The 22,734-nt window shown below is 47.9% G+C and overlaps 1 protein-coding gene across 3 annotated transcripts in view; it reads left to right on the top strand.

Annotated features, from left to right (window-relative positions):
* LOC119460535 (protein DENND6A-like) overlaps window positions 1-22,734 on the top strand; it is a 106,995-nt gene that overhangs the window by 36,131 nt on the left and 48,130 nt on the right. For all 3 annotated transcript variants that reach the window (XM_049672480.1, XM_037721459.2, XM_037721457.2), the window contains one exon: window positions 19,104-19,160. In XM_049672480.1, the coding sequence (XP_049528437.1) occupies window positions 19,104-19,160 (57 nt within the window). The remainder of the gene's footprint in view (window positions 1-19,103; window positions 19,161-22,734) is intronic.

Here is a 22,734-nt window from a genome sequence, read left to right as displayed (position 1 = left end):
AAGGTCGTCAGTGTGTGGAAGAGGAAATCCGTCAACGATGATAGCTCTGCTAGCCTCACGCAAATCCATACAAAGTCGGATGCTGCCGCTCTTCTTTCGGACAACCACCACAAGGGATATCGATTCAGAAGCATCCACTTTCTCGATTATACCTGCCTGCTCGAGTTGCCGTATTTCCGCAGATACCAGTTCCCGAAAGGCCATAGGAATTCGACGCAGCTTAGCAGCTACTGGAATCGCATCCAGCTTGCGGTTGATGTGATGAGCAAAACCTTTTACCAGTCTTGTTTCGTCCGAGAATAAGTGTCTGAATTCCTCGCTAAATTCTGCAGACAGAAGATCAGAAGTGGAACTTTTCGTTTGCAGGCATTGCAACGCAGCTCTCTGTGTGTGCAAGTCCAGGCTGCTGATGGCGTCCAATCCAAGTACTGTGGTTCCCTGCTGTACATTGTACAGGAGAATGGAGATAGTATGCTGCTTGTAAACAATGTTTGCAGGAAAACAACCCTTCACCAGGATCTTGCTGTTAGAGAAATCAAGCAAAGCAATGGCAGGTTGTGAGAACGACCTAGTACTTTGAAAATGCTTCATGTAGGTGTCCTCCGTTATTATGGATATTGATGACCCCATATCTACGAGAGACTTCACAGCAACGCCTTCAACTTGCAGTTCACTGTAAATGCTGCGGCGTGAAGTGCCGGTTGCTATCTGTAGCAACGTCACGTGTTGTTCAGCCTCCTCTTGCACTTCCCTCACGCTCTCTTCGAATTCAGGATTGCGACACATCACCTGAAAGTGGCTTACTTTTCTGCATCTTGAGCATTGCTTATGTTTGGCCTTGCAGTTTCACAAATTGGCCAAATGCTGAGTAGACCTGCAGCGGTAGCAACGACGCTGGTTTGTATCCCTTGCAGGCACCGGCTGTGTCTGATGGCACTTCTGCATTGGGGGCGTGTACTCATTGCGACGACCATCACACAACTTGACCGAGCGTTCACCTGAATTTCGTACTTGCTTCACCTCCTCCGCTTCGCTGAATGCTCGAAGACTTTTTAAAGTTGCTTCGTAATGCTCTGCTATTGTAACTGCCTTGTCAAGAGTCAGCGTTGCGCCTTCGAAAAGCAAGCGTTCATGAAGCCTGTCCGATGCGATACCAGTAATCAGTTGGTCCCGGACAGCGATGTCAGAGGATCCTTCCCATTCGAATTTCTGCACCAGCTCTTGTAAACAAGCAATGTAGAGTTCAGTGGGCTCACCGGGCTGCTGCAGACGCTTTTTGAACCGGTGATGTTCCACGAGCACATTTGTAGTGGGCAGAAAGAGTCGGTTACATATAGTACCTGCTGCCTTTAACGGGTCCTCTAGCAAGGATGTTGCCGCCTCTGTAGGCGGTTTCTGCTTCTCAGGCACAGGCAGAGCAGGTGCATTTCTGAACTCACGGTGTCCTTCCACAAGAGACTGCAGGAGAAATAGCCTTACGGGGGGCCGTTTCAACGTAAATTTACTTGAGCTCGAAGCTTCCAAATGAATGTTGGAAAGGCTTTTCCACTCGTTCCACAGAATAATTGGCTGCCCAGACGTTTTTAGGAAAGCCGGAGGGGCGTAAGTCTCGTCATTTCAGCAAACCGCAACTGGGCTTACCCTCGTTGCCACTTTGCTATATCGTCTGTCAGATGTGGCCACGGGAAAACACTCGGGAAAACAACTTCTCCTATAGTGTCTGCCCATCCTTGGCAGTACCCCACTTTTATTCAAACTATGACGCTACTTATTATTCAAAATACCTTACAGGCCCATTGAAGGGCATTGAGTAAGGGGGGCAACAGTAATTACAAGAAAAAAGAGAAAAAGATACTAAAACAAATATGACAAAAGGCAACAAAACAAATATTACAAAAGCAAAGTGCAACATCTTTATACAATAAACACGTAATGAATTGACGCTATCACGGAATGTTTCACAATTATAGATGGATGCAATGTGATCCGGAAGACCATTCTAATGTATAATAGCTCTAGGTAGTGGTGATGAGGTAAATGCCTGCATTTGACCATGAATGCGCATGAAACTAAATGCATTGTGAAGGCGTCGAGATGTGCGCACAGGAGCATGAAGCGGCAAACAGTGAAATTTATTGCTTTAAATGTACCTGTGAAAGAGACATAAAAGAGCAACGACATGGCAATCATCCAATGACTGAAATGCAAGGTCTTGTTTTATTCGGGTAATGCTTGAGTGATAGTCGTAGTTGCCAGATATGAATCTGGCTGCCCTATTTTGAACAATTTCCAACATACGGATTAGATAATCTTGATATGGTGACCATGTGGATGAAGCATATTCTAGTTGTGGGCGAACATAAGTAAGATATACTAATTTTCGTATACAGAAAGCGCATTGCACAAGTTTCTCGCAGATAGCCGAGAGATTGAGAAGCTTTCGATGAGACAGCTGCTATATGTGTTGTCCAGGATAAATCTGATGACAGGTGAACGCCGAGATATTTGTACGATGGGGTAGTAGAAATTACGGTATTATTAATTGAATAGTGAAATACCGAGTTATTGCGATTTCTACTAAACGAAATAACTTGCATTTTGAGGCATTTCTGACATCTGCCAAGTTACACACCATCTATAGGTTAGGTCAAGGTCATTTTGGAGTTTAGAATGATAGTCAAAACATTTAATGTTGCGGTAGATGACGCAGTCATCAGCGAACGACCTAACTGAGGATGAAAGGTTAGCGGGCAAGTCGTTGATGTACATTAAAAAAAGTATTGGACTCGGCACACTGCCTTGGCGGACACCGGACGTGATGTCGCAAAGGCTAGATGAAATGTTGCAGACCACTGTAAATTGCTGTTGCGAAGACAAGAAGTTACAAATCTATACAAAGGGCAGACAACTTGGAAATCAGACGGCAATGAAGTACAGCATCGAACGCCTTAGTGAAATCGGGGAAGAGGCAATTAGTTTGATCATTAGTGTTCATGTTGAAGTGAAGGTTGGTCTTGAATTCGAATTCGAATTAAATTCACATGAGTAGCCTTTTCTGAAGCCAAGCTGATGAGAGAAAATAAAGTTATTTGATTCAAGGTGACCATAGATATGAGAAGCTATAATACAGTTCAACCTGCTTATATCGAACCTCCATATAACGAATTCCTGGATATAACGAAGTTTTTTGATTCCCCGCCGTTACTCCATAGAAGCACATGTATTTGAAACCTCTACGTAACGAAGTGGCAGCGGGAGACCCCCTCGATATAACGAATTTTCCCCTCCGACCACCTAGAGATTTCGCCCCAAATTTTGTCATTTTTGCGCGAGCAGCAGCCGGAAGCACCTTCTCCGCCGCGATGGAATGCGAAGCGAGCGCACGTGTGCGTGCGTGTGCGAGGCGGCCCTGCATCTCTCGACCCGGCGATCTTGCCGCCGCGGGCGTGACCTTTCCCCCTCCCTTCATTCAAATCTGATCCTGCCGCTTGCTGCAGCTGGCCTAGCCCGCCAAGCCACCACTCTCCTTTTCCAGCTGATGTTGCCGACGCGCTGGTACACGCTGTGGGACATCAGACTCGATGAGCGCGGACACGCGCTGGCGGCGTGTGGAAGCGCCGCTGGAGAAGCGAGCGAAGTGACCTTCGTGCTGTTGTCTATCGCTTCAACGCAAACTGAGCGCCGAGAACACACAGCACGCAGAAAGCTACGAGCCGCCGACGCATCTACATTGCTAGACTCTGCCCCAACGCAGATCGCCTTCAAGATACGGCCTGCGCGACCGCGTGCCGCCCCGCTTTCCCTCCCCCCTCGCTCCCTCGCCGGTGCCTCGAGCGCAACGGAAGAAGGCGCGCTTCCTCCCTGCTTCCGCGCGCGAGATTTAGACGCGGTCGTCGGCTCCCCTCGCACGTTTTCACTCGCACATACAGCATACGGCGCGGCGACTGCGTTATCGCCCTCGGACTTTAGGGTACGGCCACGCTAGCGGCAAAAACACGCAGCAAAAACGCGTGTCAGAAACGGCAACGCGTCATGCCGCGCGCGGCAACAGCGGCAGGAATCGGGGGTCTTGCGGCGTGCCGCGCGAAATGGGTTCTGCGGCAAATGCCGCGTGCCGTGAGATGAAGAACCAATCAAGAGCGACGAGGGTGACGTCAGGGAGCCATCACAACCGTAACGCCGCCGGTCCGCGCCGGGTTTTCAATCGACGATCGTCGTCTCTCGCATGAAACAACGAGCGCTCGCGGTGTTGCTCGCCCGTTCGGAGAGCGCGTGAGATCTTATCGCGCTGCCGCGCAGCGAGACGCGCGTGCCACAGTGGCCTCGCGGCAAGGCGTTGACGCTCGCTGCATGACGCGCGCGTTTTTTGCTGCTAGCGCGGCCGTACCCTTATATACGAAATATATATGAGCCAAAACCAATTTTAGGGCCACAACGCGTCATGGACACCATCTTTATATAGCAAATACGGATCTCAAGGGCCATACTTTTGCTGGTGGAAACCGAAAATACGTCATAGTTGTCGCCCCCGGCAATTTGGGCGGCCAATGCCATCGTCAAGCGACCAAGCCAAGCGACATGAAAAGTCAAAATGGCCGCTCGGGCCGGCGCGGGGTGGCAGTTCGCAACGTATGATGCGGGAACGGTCCCACAGTTGCGACGCAACAGCGGGGTTACCAATGCATTGAGTTCTAAGGGAGCTGTGCTGGGACCGGTCGAAAACGACGTAACAGCCGGGAAAACGCAGCCCCCAGGAACGTAACAGCGAGGTTCTACTGTAACACTATACGACGCTACGACGCCATCGTGATGCTCGCTCTTCGTTGCCGATGCCTCGCGCTTGTGCGAAACGACACGCGTCCACGCATCCGGTACCTGGTGTGACGTTCCGAGGATGAGTGCTTCGAAGAAAACGGAAACGGGTGCGCGTTACGCATTACAATTGAGGGCGCGTTAGAATCGAGTAAATACGGTAAACGTTTATTTTTCGAATTTTCGTGCCGAACCTGCATATAACGAAATCCTCTTTTTTTCGGGAATTTGTCAATTTCATTATATCCAGGTTTAACTGTATTGACGCGAGACAGAAGAAGACCGGCACCGAAACAGAGGTCAGCATTAGGCCGGCACCGAAGAAGAGGAGGTAGAGGTTGCTCCTCGCCATCTTGGCTGGTTGCTGCTACGCCTGTGCTACTCTCCTATTTTGTAAATATTTGTAAATATACGTTTTTGCGCAACATTTTCTCGTGGAGATGCGGGGTACCCTGCCTGTTCTTTCCCATCACCCAAGCACGGAACTCCGAAGTGGCCGCCGCATTGTTCCCTCGGTGATGGCCACTGAAGCACGCACCGTGCCGGAACCTACCGTTAAGCAGCCGTCCCCGCCGTCTGTCATCTTATCGCTTCCGCAAGATCCGGGCACCTTCTCTGGCACAGATAACGTGGACGTCGAGAACTGGATTTCATGGTATGAGCGTGTCAGCAAACAGAACAGATGGGACGATATGCTTATGCTGGCGAATGTGATATTTTATCCGAAAGGAACCGCGCGCGTCTGGTATGAGACGCATGAACACAATCTGACCAGCTGGGACGTTTGCAAAGAAAAACTGAATGAGTTGTTCGGCAAGCCCTTGGGTCGTCAACTAGCCGCTAAAATAGAACTTGGTTCCCATGTGCAGTCATCTACTGAATCATACATTTCGTATATTCAGGATATTCTAGCGCTTTGCCGTAAAGTTGACGGTAACATGTCCGAAGCGGACAAGATCGGGCACGCACTCAAAGGAATCGCCGATGACGCATTCAACCTCCTAGTATTCAGGAACTGCGCCACTGTGGATGCTATTGTGACAGAGTGTCGGCGATTCGAACAAGCTAAATCCCGCCGTATCACCCAGCAATTCACCAGGCTCCCCAATACTGCCGCATCGTCATCATGTGAGGAACCACTGCCTCCGTTACAATCGCTGGTTTCGAACACTTTGACACGGATTGTACGTCGGGAACTAGAAGCAATGTTACCAGCCCCTCTCGTGCCCGATGTCTCTACTGCCAACCAGCCTATGGTTTCATTGATTCAGGCCGTGGTTCGACAGGAGGTCACGAATTTGGGACTCTCCTCTGTGTGTGCTGTTTGCGTGCCACCAGTCGCACCAGTCACACCAGCAGTTCCACCAGTCGCGCCGCGGAACCAGCCCTTTTACTCGCGATACCGCAATCCCGCTGTGTGGAGGACGCCGGATGATCGCCCAATATGTTTCGCGTGCTCTCGAGTTGGGCATATTGCGCGACACTGCTGGAGCCGTCAGACGTCACCGACTGGCTGGAGCACCCAGAACCCTCGTCCTGAAGGCTACTCCCGTACAACATCGTCACGCTCTGCACCGACTGACACGCCCGACGTCGACACTCGCACCAACGTGTACAGCAGGTCACCATCGCCGCGCGATCGCTGATCTCGCTCGCCGCAAGCCCACCGATTCCCTTCGCCGCAAGCCCGCCGTTACCCGTCGTTTGCCAACTCAGGACGCTACGCATCAGAAAACTAATGAGTGCAGCGCCCGGAGGTGACGCTGCTTTCTCGACCCGGCCTCGAAATCCTCGTCGGGCAGTTCCTATCCGCTCTAATTTGCTCGAAGTCCAACTCGACGGTGTTAGTGTTACGGCCCTTATCGACACTGGTGCACAGATCTCAGTGATGAGCTCTAGTCTTCGTGAGAAGCTGAAGAAAGTCCTGACACCCATCGTGCTACGTACAGTGAGAATTGCCGATGGAAGCACACCTATTGTTGTTGGAACGTGTACTGCCCGCGTTACTATATCTGGCCATACGACGAGCGCTCAGTTTCTTGTGCTTGAGCAGTGCCCATACGACGCGATCTTGGGCATTGACTTTTTGTCGACACATTCAGCCCTCGTCGACCGCGGCACCGGTGTCCTGCAACTTGAACTCCCTTCTGCCCCAGAGACTCATCCTGCTAAACCTACACAACTGTGTTCTTCAGAGTATGTGCGATTACCGCCTCAATCCACTACTTATGTTCTTTTGACAGGGCTCTCCTGCTGTCGCTGACGGGGATTACGTTGCATCCCCTATTACTGACGTTGTCTTGGCACACAATGTGACCCTATCCCACACGGTTCTCGAAATTGTCAACAACGAAGCTTATCTACCTGTGCTCAACTTTGGCTTATCCGCCCGTGTTCTACCATCCGGAATTGCGCTTGCAACGTTGGCATCCCTCAACGACTGTCAAATATCCACGCTAACATTTGAGGCGACTATAAATCCGACGTGCTCAGCAGGATCCACCAGCTTGCCCACCAGTGAATTCAACAAAATGATAGCCGCGGACCTTTCACCTGCGCAGACTGATGAGCTCTGCCGTGTGTTAGCGTCGTACCGGGACGTTTTTGACTTCGACAACCGGCCACTTGGCCAGACAATGGTTGTCATGCACCGAATCGACACAGGCGATGCAAACCCTATTCATCGCCGTCCATATCGCGTTTCTGCTGCTGAACTTTATTCTTTATTCAAGAATTACCCCGCATTGCCCGAAGGCGTTATAGCAGGGGGGTTACAGGAGGGAAAAAAAAACAGATCTTCATTCGTACAGCACACTTGCTCTTCACACAGCTGATTCCACTCCACAATAGTTTTGACAAAAAAGGAATTCGCTAGCAACTTCGTCCTGGCACGGTACTCGCGGATTTTAAGAGAGTGGTCATTACGCCGAGAAATATAATGTGGCTGTTTCAAGTATCTTTCACTGCTAATTCCTGTCTTATTAAATATGAGGTGTAAAAACTTTAGTCTCAACTTTTTCCGCCTAGAGGAAAGCGGTTCCCAATACAATTCGTGTTTCATTTGAGTACAACTTTCTCTCCGCCTATATCGCCCCAGGACGAACCTAGCAGCTCGGTTTTGAATTCTTTCCAGTTTATCAATCGAAGTTTTTTTGCGCGGGGTCCCAGACGGCGCAGGCGTCTTCTAAAATCGGTCTCACACATGTTAAGTAAGCAGTTTTCTTTAGGTTCGGCTGTGAACATTTCAAATTCCTCTGAATAAAATTGAGTGCCCTACCAGCTTTTACAATGACGTCATCCACATGAGTAGACCATGAGCAATCAGATGATAACGTCACACCTAGATACTTTTATATAGGTTCGTTTTTTATCAGGGTATTATTTATCTGGTAAAGACTTACAAACGTTTCTTCTTTCTTGTAAAACATACATGAACACACTTTTTTAAATTCAAATTCATCTTCCACGTGGAACACCAAGTATTAATACATTCTAAGTCTAATTGTAACATGGCAGCATCTTGTTCACTCCTAATTTTCCGATAAACAACACAATTGTCGGCAAACAACCGTATACATGAAGAGATACCAATAGAAATATCATGTATATAAAGTAAAAACAAAAGTGGCCCTAAGACTGAGCCCTGTGGGACTCCTGACGTCACATCAGCGTATGCCGAGCTTTTGCCGTTCAAAACAACACATTGTCGACGCTGAGAAAGATAATTTCCAATCCATGCGAGCACACTTGAGTTAATATTTAACATTTTAAGCTTAGTAAGAAGTGGATGTGACACTGTGTCGAATGCCTTGCGAAAGTCTAAAAAAGACACAATCTATTTGTCCTCCCTCGTCAACATCGAATGCCAGTTCATGGTAAAACTCAACTAATTGAGTTGTGCAAGATAGACCTTTACGAAAGCCATGTTGTTCTTTGATTAGTATATTATTATTTGTTATATGACGCATTATCTCGGTATATAAAATATGCTCAATGATTTTGCACGAGATGGATGTTAGTGAGATAGGCCTGTAATTCGCGACATCTCTTTTCGAACCCCCTTTATGGATAGGTACAACTTGAGTGGTTTTCCTATCATTAGGTAAGAGCCCTGTGGATAGCGATTTCCCATAGATTAGATAAAGGTACATCGAGATTGATGTAGCACACCGCTTTAGTATACGTGGAGATATACCGTCCGGATCGTTTGCTTTGGTTTCATGTATGACCTTTAGGAGTGCCTCGATGCATCTAACGCTTAATTCAACTTGTTCCATTAAAGGAAGTGTGCTTGCATGTGGTTTAGGGCTATGGTTGCATTTAGGTAGGAAGACAGATTGAAAATATGTATTCAAACACGTTGCCTTTTCGGTATCGTCTGTAATTATTTGTTGATTACAAACAATTTCATTTATTCCTACAAAATCTGATCCGCATCCTTTTAAAAACCTCCAAAAATGTTTAGGATTAGATTTCATTCTGTCGTTGAGTGTCTTAAAGTACTCTTCCTTTGCATTTTTTATAGCAAGCTTGTACTCCTGTGTTATTTCAGATAACTTATTTATGTGATTCATACTTTTAGTTTTTTTGTATCTATTAAATGCTCTCTTTCTTTTTTTAATTATTCTGAGAATGCGCGAGTTCACCCAGGGTTTCTTACGTTTTTTGAGTCTGGTGGAATCTATGCTTGGAACATACTTGTCCATAAGCTCAAGCAGTTTATCTTTAAATACCCACCATAAATCATGGATGTCGTAATCCTCAGCAAGACATTCAAAAACCGGCAAGTGATCGAGGAGCTCCTGAGAGATACTAGAATAATCACCTTTTTCGAAGAAAAAAACTCTCCTTGATGTGGGTGACGTTGATCGGTTAATACCTGTTTTAATGTTTGCAATGACAGCGTGGTGATCGCTTATTCCTGGTATTATAGGAACCGAGCTAATAAGCGTAGGTGAGCTGCAGACCAAAAGGTCCAGAATGTTACTATTACGAGTTGGAGCATTGACATACTGTAATAGTCCGAAGGTGTTTACAATGTTTCTCATTTCTAAGTTAATTCGGCTGTCAGCTTTGCATATGCAATCACCTTCTGTCCATTCCAAGTCAGGTAAGTTAAAATCACCCGCAAGCAAAATAGGCTGCCGGGATGCTTCCGAAACAATATCATACAAAGATTGTAACGGTTTAAAATTTGAAGCCGGTGGTCTGTAGAATGATCCAATAACGTACGAGCAGTTATCAGGTAGGGTGACTGAGCACCAAATTGATTCAACATCGTTGGTATCAAGATCTAGCATAAACGACTTAAGAGAAGAGTGAATTAACAAAAACACCCCTCCACCGAGGCTCAGCCTGTCCTTCCGATAAGCAATGAATTCTTTAGGGAATACTTCACTATCCGCGATAGACGGGTTCAGCCACGATTCTGTGCCAAAAACGATGTCAGCCTTAATGGACTCTATCAGACCAGCGAATTCATCGACATTGTTTATTATACTCCTACAGTTTACTACAACAGCAACGAGGTCACGGCATACTTGTTTCTTTTCCTTTATATTGCATCATTGTTTCCTGAATGGAACAACTTTGTTTTTTTCTCTGTCCCACGTGAAGGTTTTTCCGTTCATAACGAGTTTGTCGAAGTTTAGCTTTACCTTGTTATTGCTGTCCGTTTTTTAAACTTTTGCGTATTCCCACAGATGCTTGCGTATTTGTCGGGTCTCGGATGAATAGTCCTGATCCACACTGTAGGGTGAGCCCTTGAACTTATGAGCATTTGACAGGGACGTCCTGTTTTTCCTTATATGAAGAAAAATTTACTAAGACTGGCCTTTTGAACCTATCGCTGTAACGACCCACACGGTATGCCCTTTGTATCAAGTTCAGTTCGATCCCCAGGTTAGCTTTGCAAATACTTTTAACCAAGTTTTCCGACTGAATCCACGTTTCAGAATGATTTCCGTCATCTATTCCATAGAAGACAAGATTAAGCCTGCGACTTCTGTTTTCAAGATCGACGTTTTTGTTTCGCACGGCAGATACTTGTTGTTCAAGCGATCTTATTGCATTTGCTTGATCCAACACTAATTTGTTTACCGTTTCAACCCGTTCATCAGTTACACCAAGCCTACTGTTTACTTCCGCCAGCATAGCCTCGTGCTTGGCTAACCTGGTATCGATGGTATCTAGTACCTCCATTGAGTACCTCCATTGCTGCTTCGGTTAGAGGTCCAAGATTAAGCTCGACATCGCCCGATAGTAACAAAAAAAGAATGAAGTACAACACTCGATTCACAAAGAGGCGGAAATTTCGACAAGACAATCGCGCGTACATTCGTCTGCGACGGTGTGCAGGAGCACTTATCATGGGGGGAGCCGGCAACGCACATAGCGGACCATGCACTTGCAATGGATAGTAAGTACTAACCTGCATAACCAACAGTGGTGTTAGCTGCATGTCAGCCAGTGTGCCGGCTCCAAATCCCACGAAGCCAAAGTGCTGCGTGTTTAAGTAGGTTCGGTTGATGTCACGTGGTCCTCGATGCTCAGCAGAGACTGGTAGTTCGTCGTCAACGAGCGCCTCATCCAAGCGGTGATGTAAGCCGGTGATAACTGGCAGTCCGCTGTTGAACTTGGTTGTCGCGTGGCCCATCCGATTTCACTTGATGAAGACGGTTTCGGCGATAGTGGGAGCAGTGCCCGCTCGTCATCCACGCCAAGCAGGATCGCTGATCCGATTGCAATAAGGACCTGCATAACCAACAGTGGTGTTAGCTGCATGTCAGCCAGCATGCAGGCTCCAAATCCCACGAAGCCAAAGTGCTGTGCGTTTAAGTAGGTTCGGTTGATGTCACGTGGTCCTCGATACTCAGCAGAGACTGGTAGTTTGTTGTCGACGAGCGCCTCATCCAAACGGTGATGTAAGCCGGTGATAACTGGCAGTCCGCTGTTGAACTTGGTTGTCGCCATGGCCAATCCGATTTCACTTGATGAAGACGGTTTCGACGATAGTGGGAGCAGTGCCCGCTCCTCATCCACGCCAAGCAGGATCGCTGATCCGATTGCAATAAGGACCTGCATAACCAACAGTGGTGTTAGCTGCATGTCAGCCAGCGTGCCGGCTCCAAATCCCCTTGGCGGGCGATTATACAAACAGAAGTTGACAAGATGGCTGCAAAAGACATTATAGAGCCTTCGTCTAGCCCATGGGCATCCCCAGTTGTGCTTGTCTAGAAAAGAGACGGCACCTGGCGTTTCTGTGTCGATTACAGACACCTGAACAAGATCACTAAGAAGGACGTATATCCGTTGCCACGCATAGATGATGCCCTCGATTGCCTCCACGGAGCGAGTTATTTTTCGTCCATCGACCTGCGGTGTGGCTATTGGCAGGTTGCCGTAGATCCTATGGACCGCGAGAAGGCCACTTTTGTGACACCTGACGGGTTATACCAGTTTAAAGTTATGCCCTTCGGCCTATGCAATGCGCCAGCCACATTTGAGCGCATGATGGATTCGCTCCTTCGTGGCTTCAAATGGTCGACCTGCTTATGTTACCTAGATGACGTTATTGTTTTCTCAACGAGATTTGACAGCCATATTCAGCGCCTGTCCGCCATCCTCCAAGTGTTCCGCAGTGCCGGTCTTCAGCTTAACTCATCCAAGTGCCATTTTGGTCGCCGTGAAATAACAGTGCTCGGCCACCTTGTTAATGGTGTAGGAATCCGACCTGACCCACAAAAAATTCGCGCCGTGAAGAATTTCCCTGCACCTTGCTCAACCAAAGATGTTCGCTCCTTCATTGGCTTATGTTCTTACTTTCGTCGCTTTGTCAAAAATTTCGCTGACATCGCCCGTCCGCTCACTGACCTTCTCAAGAAAGATACGCCTTTCGTCTGGGGCCATCTAGAAGCTAATGCATTTTCTGCGCTTATCTGCCTTCTGACGACTTCTCTGTTGGCGCACTTCGACCCATCTGCTCCTACGGAAGTTCGGTCGGATGCCAGTGGATACGGAATCGGAGCCGTCCTTGCCCAGCGCCAGCATGGTCGTGACTGCGTCATAGCGTACGCCAGCCGCCTGCCTTCTGCCCCAGAACGCAATTACTCAAGTACCGAGTGTGAATGCCTTGCTTGCCCTTGTTTGGGCAATCTGGACGAGGTGGACGAGGATGGCGCAGCAAGTGCTCTGGTTCCCATCGAAGCCAAATGGTCATAGGTAACGTCAGTAGGCACGGAGGTCACGGTAGGGGTGGGTAGCGAAGCAACATCCACGTAGGTAGGTGTGGGGCGCGCTACCGGAGCAAGATGCGTCGTGGGTGTAGTCATCGCTGTCAACTCCTGCTTTATGACCTCGCGCAAGTCAAAGGTGGGGGTTGGGGCACAGGCAGCAGGTGAACGCCTCAGGTCTTGTATTTGAAGCTCTTTGCGGATGATGGTGCGGAGGAGAGCACGTAGATCTGAATAATGGGGAACCTGAGGATCGCTGCTGTCCTGTTGAAGACGAAGAGACTGTAGCTCATCTACGCGCTGACACGTGGAAGTGATGTCTTCGACGGAAGCTGGATTTTGGACGATTAAGGTGTTGAACGCTATAGACCCAATGCCTTTTAATATGTGTAGAACGCATTCGGCTTATATCATGCTAGGGTTCGCACGGCGGCACAGAGCCAAGACATCCTCTATGTATGAGGTGTAAGACTCTTGTGGAAGTTGAAGGCGCGTACCAAGCTTCTATTTGGCGACTTCTGCACGGCCAGATGAGGAAGCGAAGATTTGATGCAGCTTAGTGGTAAACGTTGTGGGTTCTTGCTGTCTCACAGGAGACCAACCACCGCGGGTTCGAGCTTAGCGAGCCACAGGGCCGCGTCAGCCGTCGCCTCCAGCACCGCTCGCGCGCGAACTCAGAGGCCGCAAGGGGCTACCGAGCGACGCACGCCAAAAACACAGTAAAGCCCTGAGTTGACGGAAACCGTTTACTGAAACCGTCGGCACCAGCACTGCACAAACGCCTGCGTGGCGGGGAGCCAAAGGGGTCCCGCACCAGGGTGAAAATACAATAACAGGCGCCTATAGACATGCCGCTAGGAAAAGTCCCGGCGGCTATGCTACTTGCTCTGGCGATAACCAATGGGTCAACTTGCGAGAGCACGGGCAATATCCTTTGGCTTAGGCTTTCGGCAAGTGCGGCTCGGCGGGGTACGACCTCGCGCGAGCACTAATGGCACCGCTCGTCAACTTAGCGTCGGGAAAGGATCAGCACAAAGTACGCGCTCCCCGCACGGGCAAAGGCACTGTGCGCGAGCTCCAGTCCTAGTCACAAAGGTGTCGGCGGACGAGAGGAAAGCATGAACGTACTGTGCGCTGGTCCCGGAGAGAAGTCCCGAGGCACGCTCCGCCGCTAGCAGCCAACAACCGGCCGCCTCGTGACGTCAGCGCCCCGCCCTCAGCGCAACCGCCGCGTGCGCAGCGCCACCGCGGAAACCGGTTACGCGGAGGACGGGGAAAACCGGGGGAACGGCAGAAAAGGTGTTAGCCCCCGCAATGACGCCGGCGCAACCCTCAATCCCCACAACGTCGACCAATCCGCGATGTCGGATTCTTGGTTGAAATACCACGTCTTGGCAACACCGGTCAAGTAGAATGTGACGTTCCTCAATTTCGGGGTGTCGGTCCACTTATTGCAAGAACTCACGCGGTCGTAGTCGTCAATCCAATCGTCGACGTCATCACCACAGAGTCCCGCAAAGATAGGGGGGTCGCGTTGAGGGCTCGTCACAGTCCAAGAGGGCACCGCAGGTGGAGTCGTCTGTGTGGTAGGGTTAGAGGCACCGGAAGAGACGAGTTGGAAGTGTCCATCGTTGAAGGGGTAGCCAGGCACAGGCGGCGATGGGAACGTAGCTCCAGGGAGGACGGGAGCGCGAGAGGACGTCGGGATCTTGATGTACCTCCACCACTTTATAAGACCGAGACCGACCAAGCTGTTAAGCGCTTTTTATTCCAAAAAGGAAACACCCCAGCTCATGCGCGAAGAAGTAGGAGACCAGGGAAGATGATGATGGCTATGTATAAATGAAAACGACGAAGTACGTTAATAGTGCTTACAATACACAGAAAGCGACTGGAAATATCAGTACTATTCTTCAATATTTTAGAGTTGATATTATCAATACGAGATGAAGTAGAAACTTCATCATTCGTGATGAGGTTCGCGATACATTTGGCAGCGATGATGATTTGTGCCATGAAAGGGAAGGGCTTATCTGGAACAAATGGCACATTGGAACAATCTTTCTGTGTAAAAACAGAAGCGAAATATGCATTGAAAGCTACCGCAGAATCTTCATCAGAAACGGAGTTTCTTTTGCGTCGTGTATTGTAATGCGATTAGTCGACTTATTGTATGGAGAAATTATTTGCCAGAATTTTCTTGGATTATTTCTCATAAGTGAGGGCAAGTCCTGTGAATAATATTTCTTTTTGGCTGCTCCTAATGCTTTACAGTAAGCTTGTAAGCACAGTAAGCTTGTGAGTATTTACACGTGATTGGTGACGTCAAATGGCAATGGATCACATAATCCAGAGTTCGACGGAAACCTGTCTGGTGAGAAATGAGCGTAGTGAAATAAAACAAACACTCGCCAATGGAAATACATGTAATGGAAAATAAAACTTGACGTTTCGAGTCCTGTACGGGACCCTTGGTCACAATGAAAGCAAATGCGGTGGCTCTTGTTTAAATATGGGATAGATGACACAGTGTGCATGTGTAGATTTCTGGCAGATTCCCACGTGTCCTGTTTATCGCATGTTGCGTCGTCCGAATGTGCAGCAATATTAGCATTAGTCTTGCAGGCAGTTTCTTCTCTGTGGCGATTATGGATGCCGATTCCCAGTCTATGCAGTGACCTGTGTTCTAGTGGTGTTCTGATAAAGCGTTTGAAGATGAGTTGCCCTTGGCGACATCGTACTGATGCTGTTTTATGCGTTTTTTGAAGTTACCGGTCTTGCCGACATAGGTTGCGCCGCATTTTCCATTACATGTATTTCCATTGGCGAGTGTTTGTTTTATTTCAAAATGGAAATGAAAACCAAGAACGAGAAACAACTGCTGGATACACGCGGCCGCGGCGGCTGCATTTCGATGGAGGCGAAATGCAAAAAACGCCCCTGTGCTTGCGTTGTAGTGCACGTTAAAGAACCCCAGGTGGTCAAAATTAATCCGGAGCCCTCCACTACGGTGTGCCTCATGATCAGAACTGGTTTTGGCACTTAAAACCCCAGAAAGAAGAAGAACAACTGCTGGATACAACACAGAATTTTGTTTTATGCTTGAATTCTGCTTAAAAGAACTGCAATTTTATTCAAGTGACTGTCGTGGATGTAGTAGCAGCCTGGCACCCACTGAGGGCACGAAGCATTTCAACTTAATGGAGGCAAAAGGCATAGCGCATCAGAAACAGGACACAAGAGGAAGAACACAGACAACACACATGTTTGGCGCTAAAACCTGTGTTGTCTGTGTTCTTCCTCTTGTATCTTGTTTCTGATGTGCTATGCCTTTTGCGTCCATTATGTTATACCAACAAGCCCAACATGCAACGTTAGTCAATTTCAACTTAAATTAGTTTAGTGCCTATAAGCACCACCATAAGCCAATATGCCACTACTGCTCTGCTGTATCGGGAAGCGTTGTGCATACACACAGACAAACACAGGAAAAAAAGAGCGCTCTATGTCTCTTTTTTTCATATGTTAGTGTGTATGCGCAACGCTTCCCGATACAGCTATGCACCAACTTGCCCAGCAAGAAGTTCTTCTAAACTACTGCTCTGCTCAAACAGCATGCTGTTATCTCCTTTACTTCCGCTGGTATAACAGCGATGGGAAACTTCAGCGACACAATATTTTTCACTCTTGGAAATCAGCTGATCATATCTTTGCTCGTTGCAGTCGCAATTGAAAAATGCGCTGCAAAGATATATGACTTCAAGCAGCAATAACAGCTAAAGTGACCATCCGGTCACTTAATATTTTGATAGCGGAAAAGGTTCTTGACATAATCGTTCCTCGGCTTGACCGCCGCACGGCACGCATATTTGGCGCCAACATCTAGGGAAAGAGCAGAGGGAGGAGAGTACCTTGGAAAGCCTTGAAGAAAAGAGAAGGTGAGCAGAGGCAGAAACCACAATGGAATAATAGACGCCTGTTATCGCTGGGACATTAGTTGGCCGCGTCAAATGCATTGCCAGATAGGCGAGTAGGCACTCCTGTATATTTTACTCCGTGGAACGGGCAAACAAGCATGTTCAGAAGCTTTTTTAAAGGTGTACTGATGCAAAATTTTTTGCTTGCACATGTTCTGCTTTGTATTATATAGCTGCTGACTCCATAATAATGATATGAGGCCTCTATCCCTGGAACACACTACAAATAATTCATTATACTACAGTTAAACCTCAATATATCGACGTCTCTAAAATTGGCAATTGGCTTCATTATGTAGAAATTTCGTTATATTGAAATTCGACCTTTTAAGCAAAAAGTACTCTCGCTGATGAATTTTTCTTACACGGAAGGCGCCGAAAAAGTTTCAAAATTATTGAGCATTCGGAAAAAGCAAGCTTAAATGATAAAAAAATTTCATTTTGCTGAATTTGAGAGTTGATGACGAAAGATACGGTTTCATTCCGTGTCGAAGATACCTTGACATCGGCGGTATGAAGAGAAGCCAGCCACGGTTTCACATCCACTCCGCCCCCGCGTCTGAAAGCGTGGCCTGCAATGTGACGACGCTATCATGAAAAGCTCTAGCAGTGGGGAGTGAATGCTTTGTCTGTTCAATGCGTCTCCAAAGATTACGGTGCCTCTAGTACTAAATGCGGGAAGCCGATGCACATGTTTACATGCCATCTCGACACACCCACTCTTTGTCCACACAGCAGATTACCCTAAAGCAGTTCACGTGGGCTGCGTATGTGCTGTGCCGTGCTGGCAGCTATGCGCAGCCATGGCCACACTAGAAAAGGAGACGCACGCCAACCTCCTCCCCCACAGTCCTCGAGCATGCTTGATTGTGTTACCGTGAGCTCTTCCCTCCCCCCTTTCCTCTAGCTCATGCAGGAAGACGGTGCTCATCAAGCTACCATCCTTCTTGGCTTACCCTCGCACGCTTTCTCTTACCTACAGCATACAGTGCGCAGGGTGCAACAAGATGTTATTGCTCTTGAACTTTATACGGAACATGACACTGCTCCATTTTGGCAATTGCCCTTTGTCACATGGCGTGCGATTAGAGAAATGTGTTCGCAAGCAGCCACTTGTAATTCAACCATTTGACCATTTACGTCTGTGGAAGTTTCAATTTATTGTCTCTGTATTCCTTTGTGGAGGCAGTAAAATTTTGTTACATTGAAATCATGTACAAACACACTGCATTATATTGAGGTTCTAAATACATGGTGTTCTATGGACAAGAAGTTATAAAAAGCTAAATACATCATCACATTGAAAATTTTGTTATTTGAAGATCGTTAGATCGAGGTATTTCTTAATGTGACCAACTCAGAATTTGCGCCAGTTTGAGCACAGCATTGCGTGCGTTGTGCAGGACTCGTCCACACATCATGGAAATTATAAGTGGTTGCCACATGGTCTCACAGACTGTTGACGTGTGTATTGGTCGATGCAGTGCAGTGGTCACAAGGTACACCTTGATCATCTTGTCACAAGCTGAGTGTATTAGCAACCAGGCAGAGGACATGCTATGCTGTATGCACAGAGGAGGAAAGAATGGCTGATGTGGCCTGCACCCAGCTTTTGAGGACCTGGCCATGGTGTGGCTTGCAACCAGGCCGACTGATGCGGGCATCAGTCGTTTGTGATACCACGGGATCCCTGCCTCCTATTTTTGTGATGTATGGATAAGTTCTGCTCAACACACTGTATGCCGCAAAGCTCTTCGAACTTGTCGCACTAAAAGATAATATAATTTAGTGATTTGGTTTGCCTTTGAGGAATTGAGCTATGTTATGCAAGCTATTGAGTCAGCAGCCATCTGACAAAGCAAGGAAGTGAAACGCAAATCTTTTATGTCTGCTTCTTGATGTCAAAACTGGCTCTTGGTTTTCCTGCTTCTTAGAAGTGGTGTAGCGCCCACCTTTTGGTCGCCTTTCTTGAGTGAAAAATGCAATTGCTGAAGCCCTTTTGCTGTAATTGTGCATACTGATTTGTATTCAGCTTGTTTGTATCTTGTGGTGGTATCTAATAAAACATCAAAATTTTCTGCAGATTCCCCTCAGAAGCTCAAGAAAGCAGGCCAGCTGCGGACGCTAGACAGCAAACCAGGTATAGTGACATGCTGTGGCTACATTTAGCATGTTTGTCAAATTCTTTAGCCATTTTTGGAGGAACAAAGCTGTGCAGCAAAGGAGAGCAAAGTGAAAGTGTTTAGTGAAAATCCATGACTAAATCGGTTCGTTGAGTGCTAAGAAGCAAATCTGTAAGTGGAAGAAATATTTAATGCCTGAAGAGGAAGCATTAGTTTGGAGGCTCTTATCTAAATACATTGGAACTAAGAAACTGTTTTCGGCAACCGAATTCGATTAGGTTTGTTGCATTTAAAGGGTTCCTGAAACGGTTTAGACAAATTTTGTATACTCATAGGGTACAGCTACAGTAAAAAATTAGCGCTACAATTTAAGTGAAGCGTCTCGTATTAAGAGAACTACTGATGATTACAAGTTACCCTCCTCCCTAGCTTTACATTTTCTCCTTAACTCATTCGCCAAGTCACTGGAGCTAAGCTCTGCCTTCACTGGCTCAGTGTCACGATGTGATGTCTTGTCCTTTATTTCCGGCCTTGGAGCCTCTGTGCAAAGCCTCTCTAACCTCTTTGCTAGTCGCCTGGCCGTCGATCCCCCGTGAGAGCTATCCAGGCAGCGTGCGTTGGGAGCGTTCTGTCGCAGCTGTAAGCGCGTCTGGTAACCATAGGTGAGCTGGGCGTTTTGCCGGATGGGCGGAGGCCTAAACTAAAGCCCTTCCATACCACTACCGCTGTAATGAAGGGGCTTAGCATAAACGTGAGTGGCCTGAGCAGCCTACACGGTGTAGCCACCTGGTGGCACAGAGCTTAATCAACCAATCACAGAGCTATTATTTCTCTAACCAAGTATAGAACATTTTAAACATTTAAACAGACATTGTGTGCATGATTGCTCTCCTGACAATTATTTACACCAGCAGCACAGTAGAATACACTTGGTTACTGCTATATTACCTGTGTTTGTCTGGTTGAGCTCTGTGCCACCAGGGGGCTGGGCACTATGCAGGCCATTCACGTTTGCACCTCTGCTCATCCGGTAAAACACCCAAGCCCAGTCTGCTTGCGCTTGAGTTTACCCGAATACTGGACGCGCTAGAACTCTCTATTATGGTAGTATTCCTTCAACGTGAAATGACTGCTGCAAACGCATAGATACAACTGGTACGGATCGGATACCGATAGCCTGATGTGCTGCAACCACACCGCTTGCATGTTGCCTTGCAGATGGACACGATGTCACAGCTTGACATATCGCCGATCGCTAGATTTACAGCCCGCAATGTAACAAGGGCATCCATGGTGCTTGCGAAAAGAAAGTTCGAGGCCAGATTTGATCGCACAGCTCGCGTCAACATGGAGAACATTGTAACACAAGCAGACGACACTTGCTGTGTACTGGAAGTGCTTGAATGTACAGTGTAGACCGCTTATAACGTATGTCGCCGGAGTCGCGAATATCCGCACTATAACCAAAGCAACAATTGTCAAGGCCCGCACATATGCAAAACATGCACACCAAGCCGTCACGCGTATGCGACAGTCGAGGAATGCGGCTAGAACGTTTGCATTCAATTTACAGTCGAATCCCGTTAATTCGAAAAAAATCGCGCGGCGGCACCTCCGACCGGCATTGTTCCGGCACCGCCATAGAGTAAAAGCTTAGGAGAGACCCCTCAATGTCACGCGCGAATAAAACAAAAAAGAAAGAAAAAAAATGCGGCGGAAAATTTCACCCTCTCTCAAAATGGCAAGGTTGCCGATTCTGCGTTGCGCCGGAACATGCGTGTACGTGCCGACGTCTCAGCCACGCTACCGTAGCCATGTGTAGAAAATGGCAGTGAATCCTTCTTTCTCCTTTATGCTTCTTCTACTTTCTAGTCACGTGTTGACCTTACACACTGCGGCTACGGCGCAGAGGGAAGCAGTGGCGCTGTACCAGGCCGGCCAACGAAACTGCCCACGCCAGCAAACGCCCGCTTCCCGATAGCGGCAGAAAACGAAACTTCGGGGAGCTGGCGCCAAGCCGGCTGGAGCGACGGCACCTGCACGGCGGCGGGCGCGCACGGTGACAGTCCAAAGTCAGGGAGCTACGAGGGAGGGCGAGGGGAGCCACTGAATCGGTGGAGTTGCCGAGGTGAAATTCGCTTCCCTGCCGCCCTCCTCCCTCACATTCCACGGTCTCGCGTGTGCACTTCGCCGTGATGTGCTGGCGCCGCCCGCTCCTTGATGTTTTGTTTACTGCCGCTATCGTGAAGCGAGCGTTGGCCGGCGTTGGCAGTTTTGTGGCACTCGCTCGCTATGCGCGCCGTGATATTTCACGACTCGCACTCAAGATTCTGGTTTCAGCCTCACTGGCTGTTCGTTCGCACCACGTGCCCTTCTCCTCCACTTCATCTCTCTTTCTTCCTCGAGCACTCCTTGGGGCGCCCGTTTGAGGGGAGCGTTCGCCGTCTCCGCTGACTTCCGTACTCCCGGGCAGCCGCACTGTAACCGGTATTTTGTTTCCCGCAACTGCACTATAAGCGATACGTGTATACATGGAGTGCTATGGGAAAATTAATGGGAGTCTGAAAAGACCGCACTATATTCGGTCCTCCACTATAAGCGGTTATGGTATAAGTGGTCTTCACTGTAGTTATAAATTATTGTTGTGTATTCTCTTTCTGTTATTTTTTTTATAGAAACAAGTTAACCAACATTCCAACTATTATGAACATTTGTTCTCCATAAGTTGGAAATATTATCGATGATGCAACCTGGGTAGCCAATCGGATAGCTCGTCCAATTGACCAATTGATGGCATTTGTGATAACTACCATATTTACTCGATTCTAACGCGCCCTTGATTGTAACGCGCACCCACTTTCCATGACCCCCCAAAAAATTTATTTACAGTACTGTGCACCTCATGCTTTCATACAGAAATACAACTTTCTCTCATTTGGAAAAACACAGATTTACTCCCAATGCACAAAGTTGCGATGAATAAAAAAAGTCGCAGTTTTGCCCAAAGGCGAAACATCGATTGCGATTGCAAATTTGTAGACAGATATACAAAGTAAGGATAGTGGTTTTATTGACTGTGTAAACTTGTAAGCATTCGCATACTAACTAAATTAACAAGCATGGAGTCATGCGCACACGAGAAAACATGAACGCATCTCACTCAATGACCACGGAAACCCTTCATGCTGCCTCTCGCTTCATTGCGAACTATAAGCAGCGAAAACACAGCACGTGGCGGACTCTGTCTCCATCGCAGATCGCTTTCCAGGTAGAGCCAAGGAGATTGTATCGCTGAAGTGGATCGTCGCAGAATACGTCCTGCTTCAGTCGGTTGAAACCTTTCCGTGTTGCTTTGCTGGTGAAAATCCTCTTCTACTGTTTGCTCCAGTCGCGCACGTAAGTTTCGAGCGCTCCGAACACCCGTGATGCGGCGCGATTTCCATCCGCCTCCGTGTACATAATCACTTTCCTTTTAAATGTGGCATCATGATGAACTTGGCTTTGTGCTGATAAAGCAAACGCAGAAAACGGCAAGACAGATGGTAGACTAATGCCTAAGCACACGTACTGGAGGAAGCTACGGTGGCTAGG

The sequence above is a fragment of the Dermacentor silvarum genome, chromosome 8 (assembly GCF_013339745.2).
Source record: "Dermacentor silvarum isolate Dsil-2018 chromosome 8, BIME_Dsil_1.4, whole genome shotgun sequence".
NCBI classification, from domain to species: Eukaryota; Metazoa; Arthropoda; class Arachnida; order Ixodida; family Ixodidae; genus Dermacentor; species Dermacentor silvarum.
This window is presented reverse-complemented; position numbering and strand designations above follow the sequence as displayed.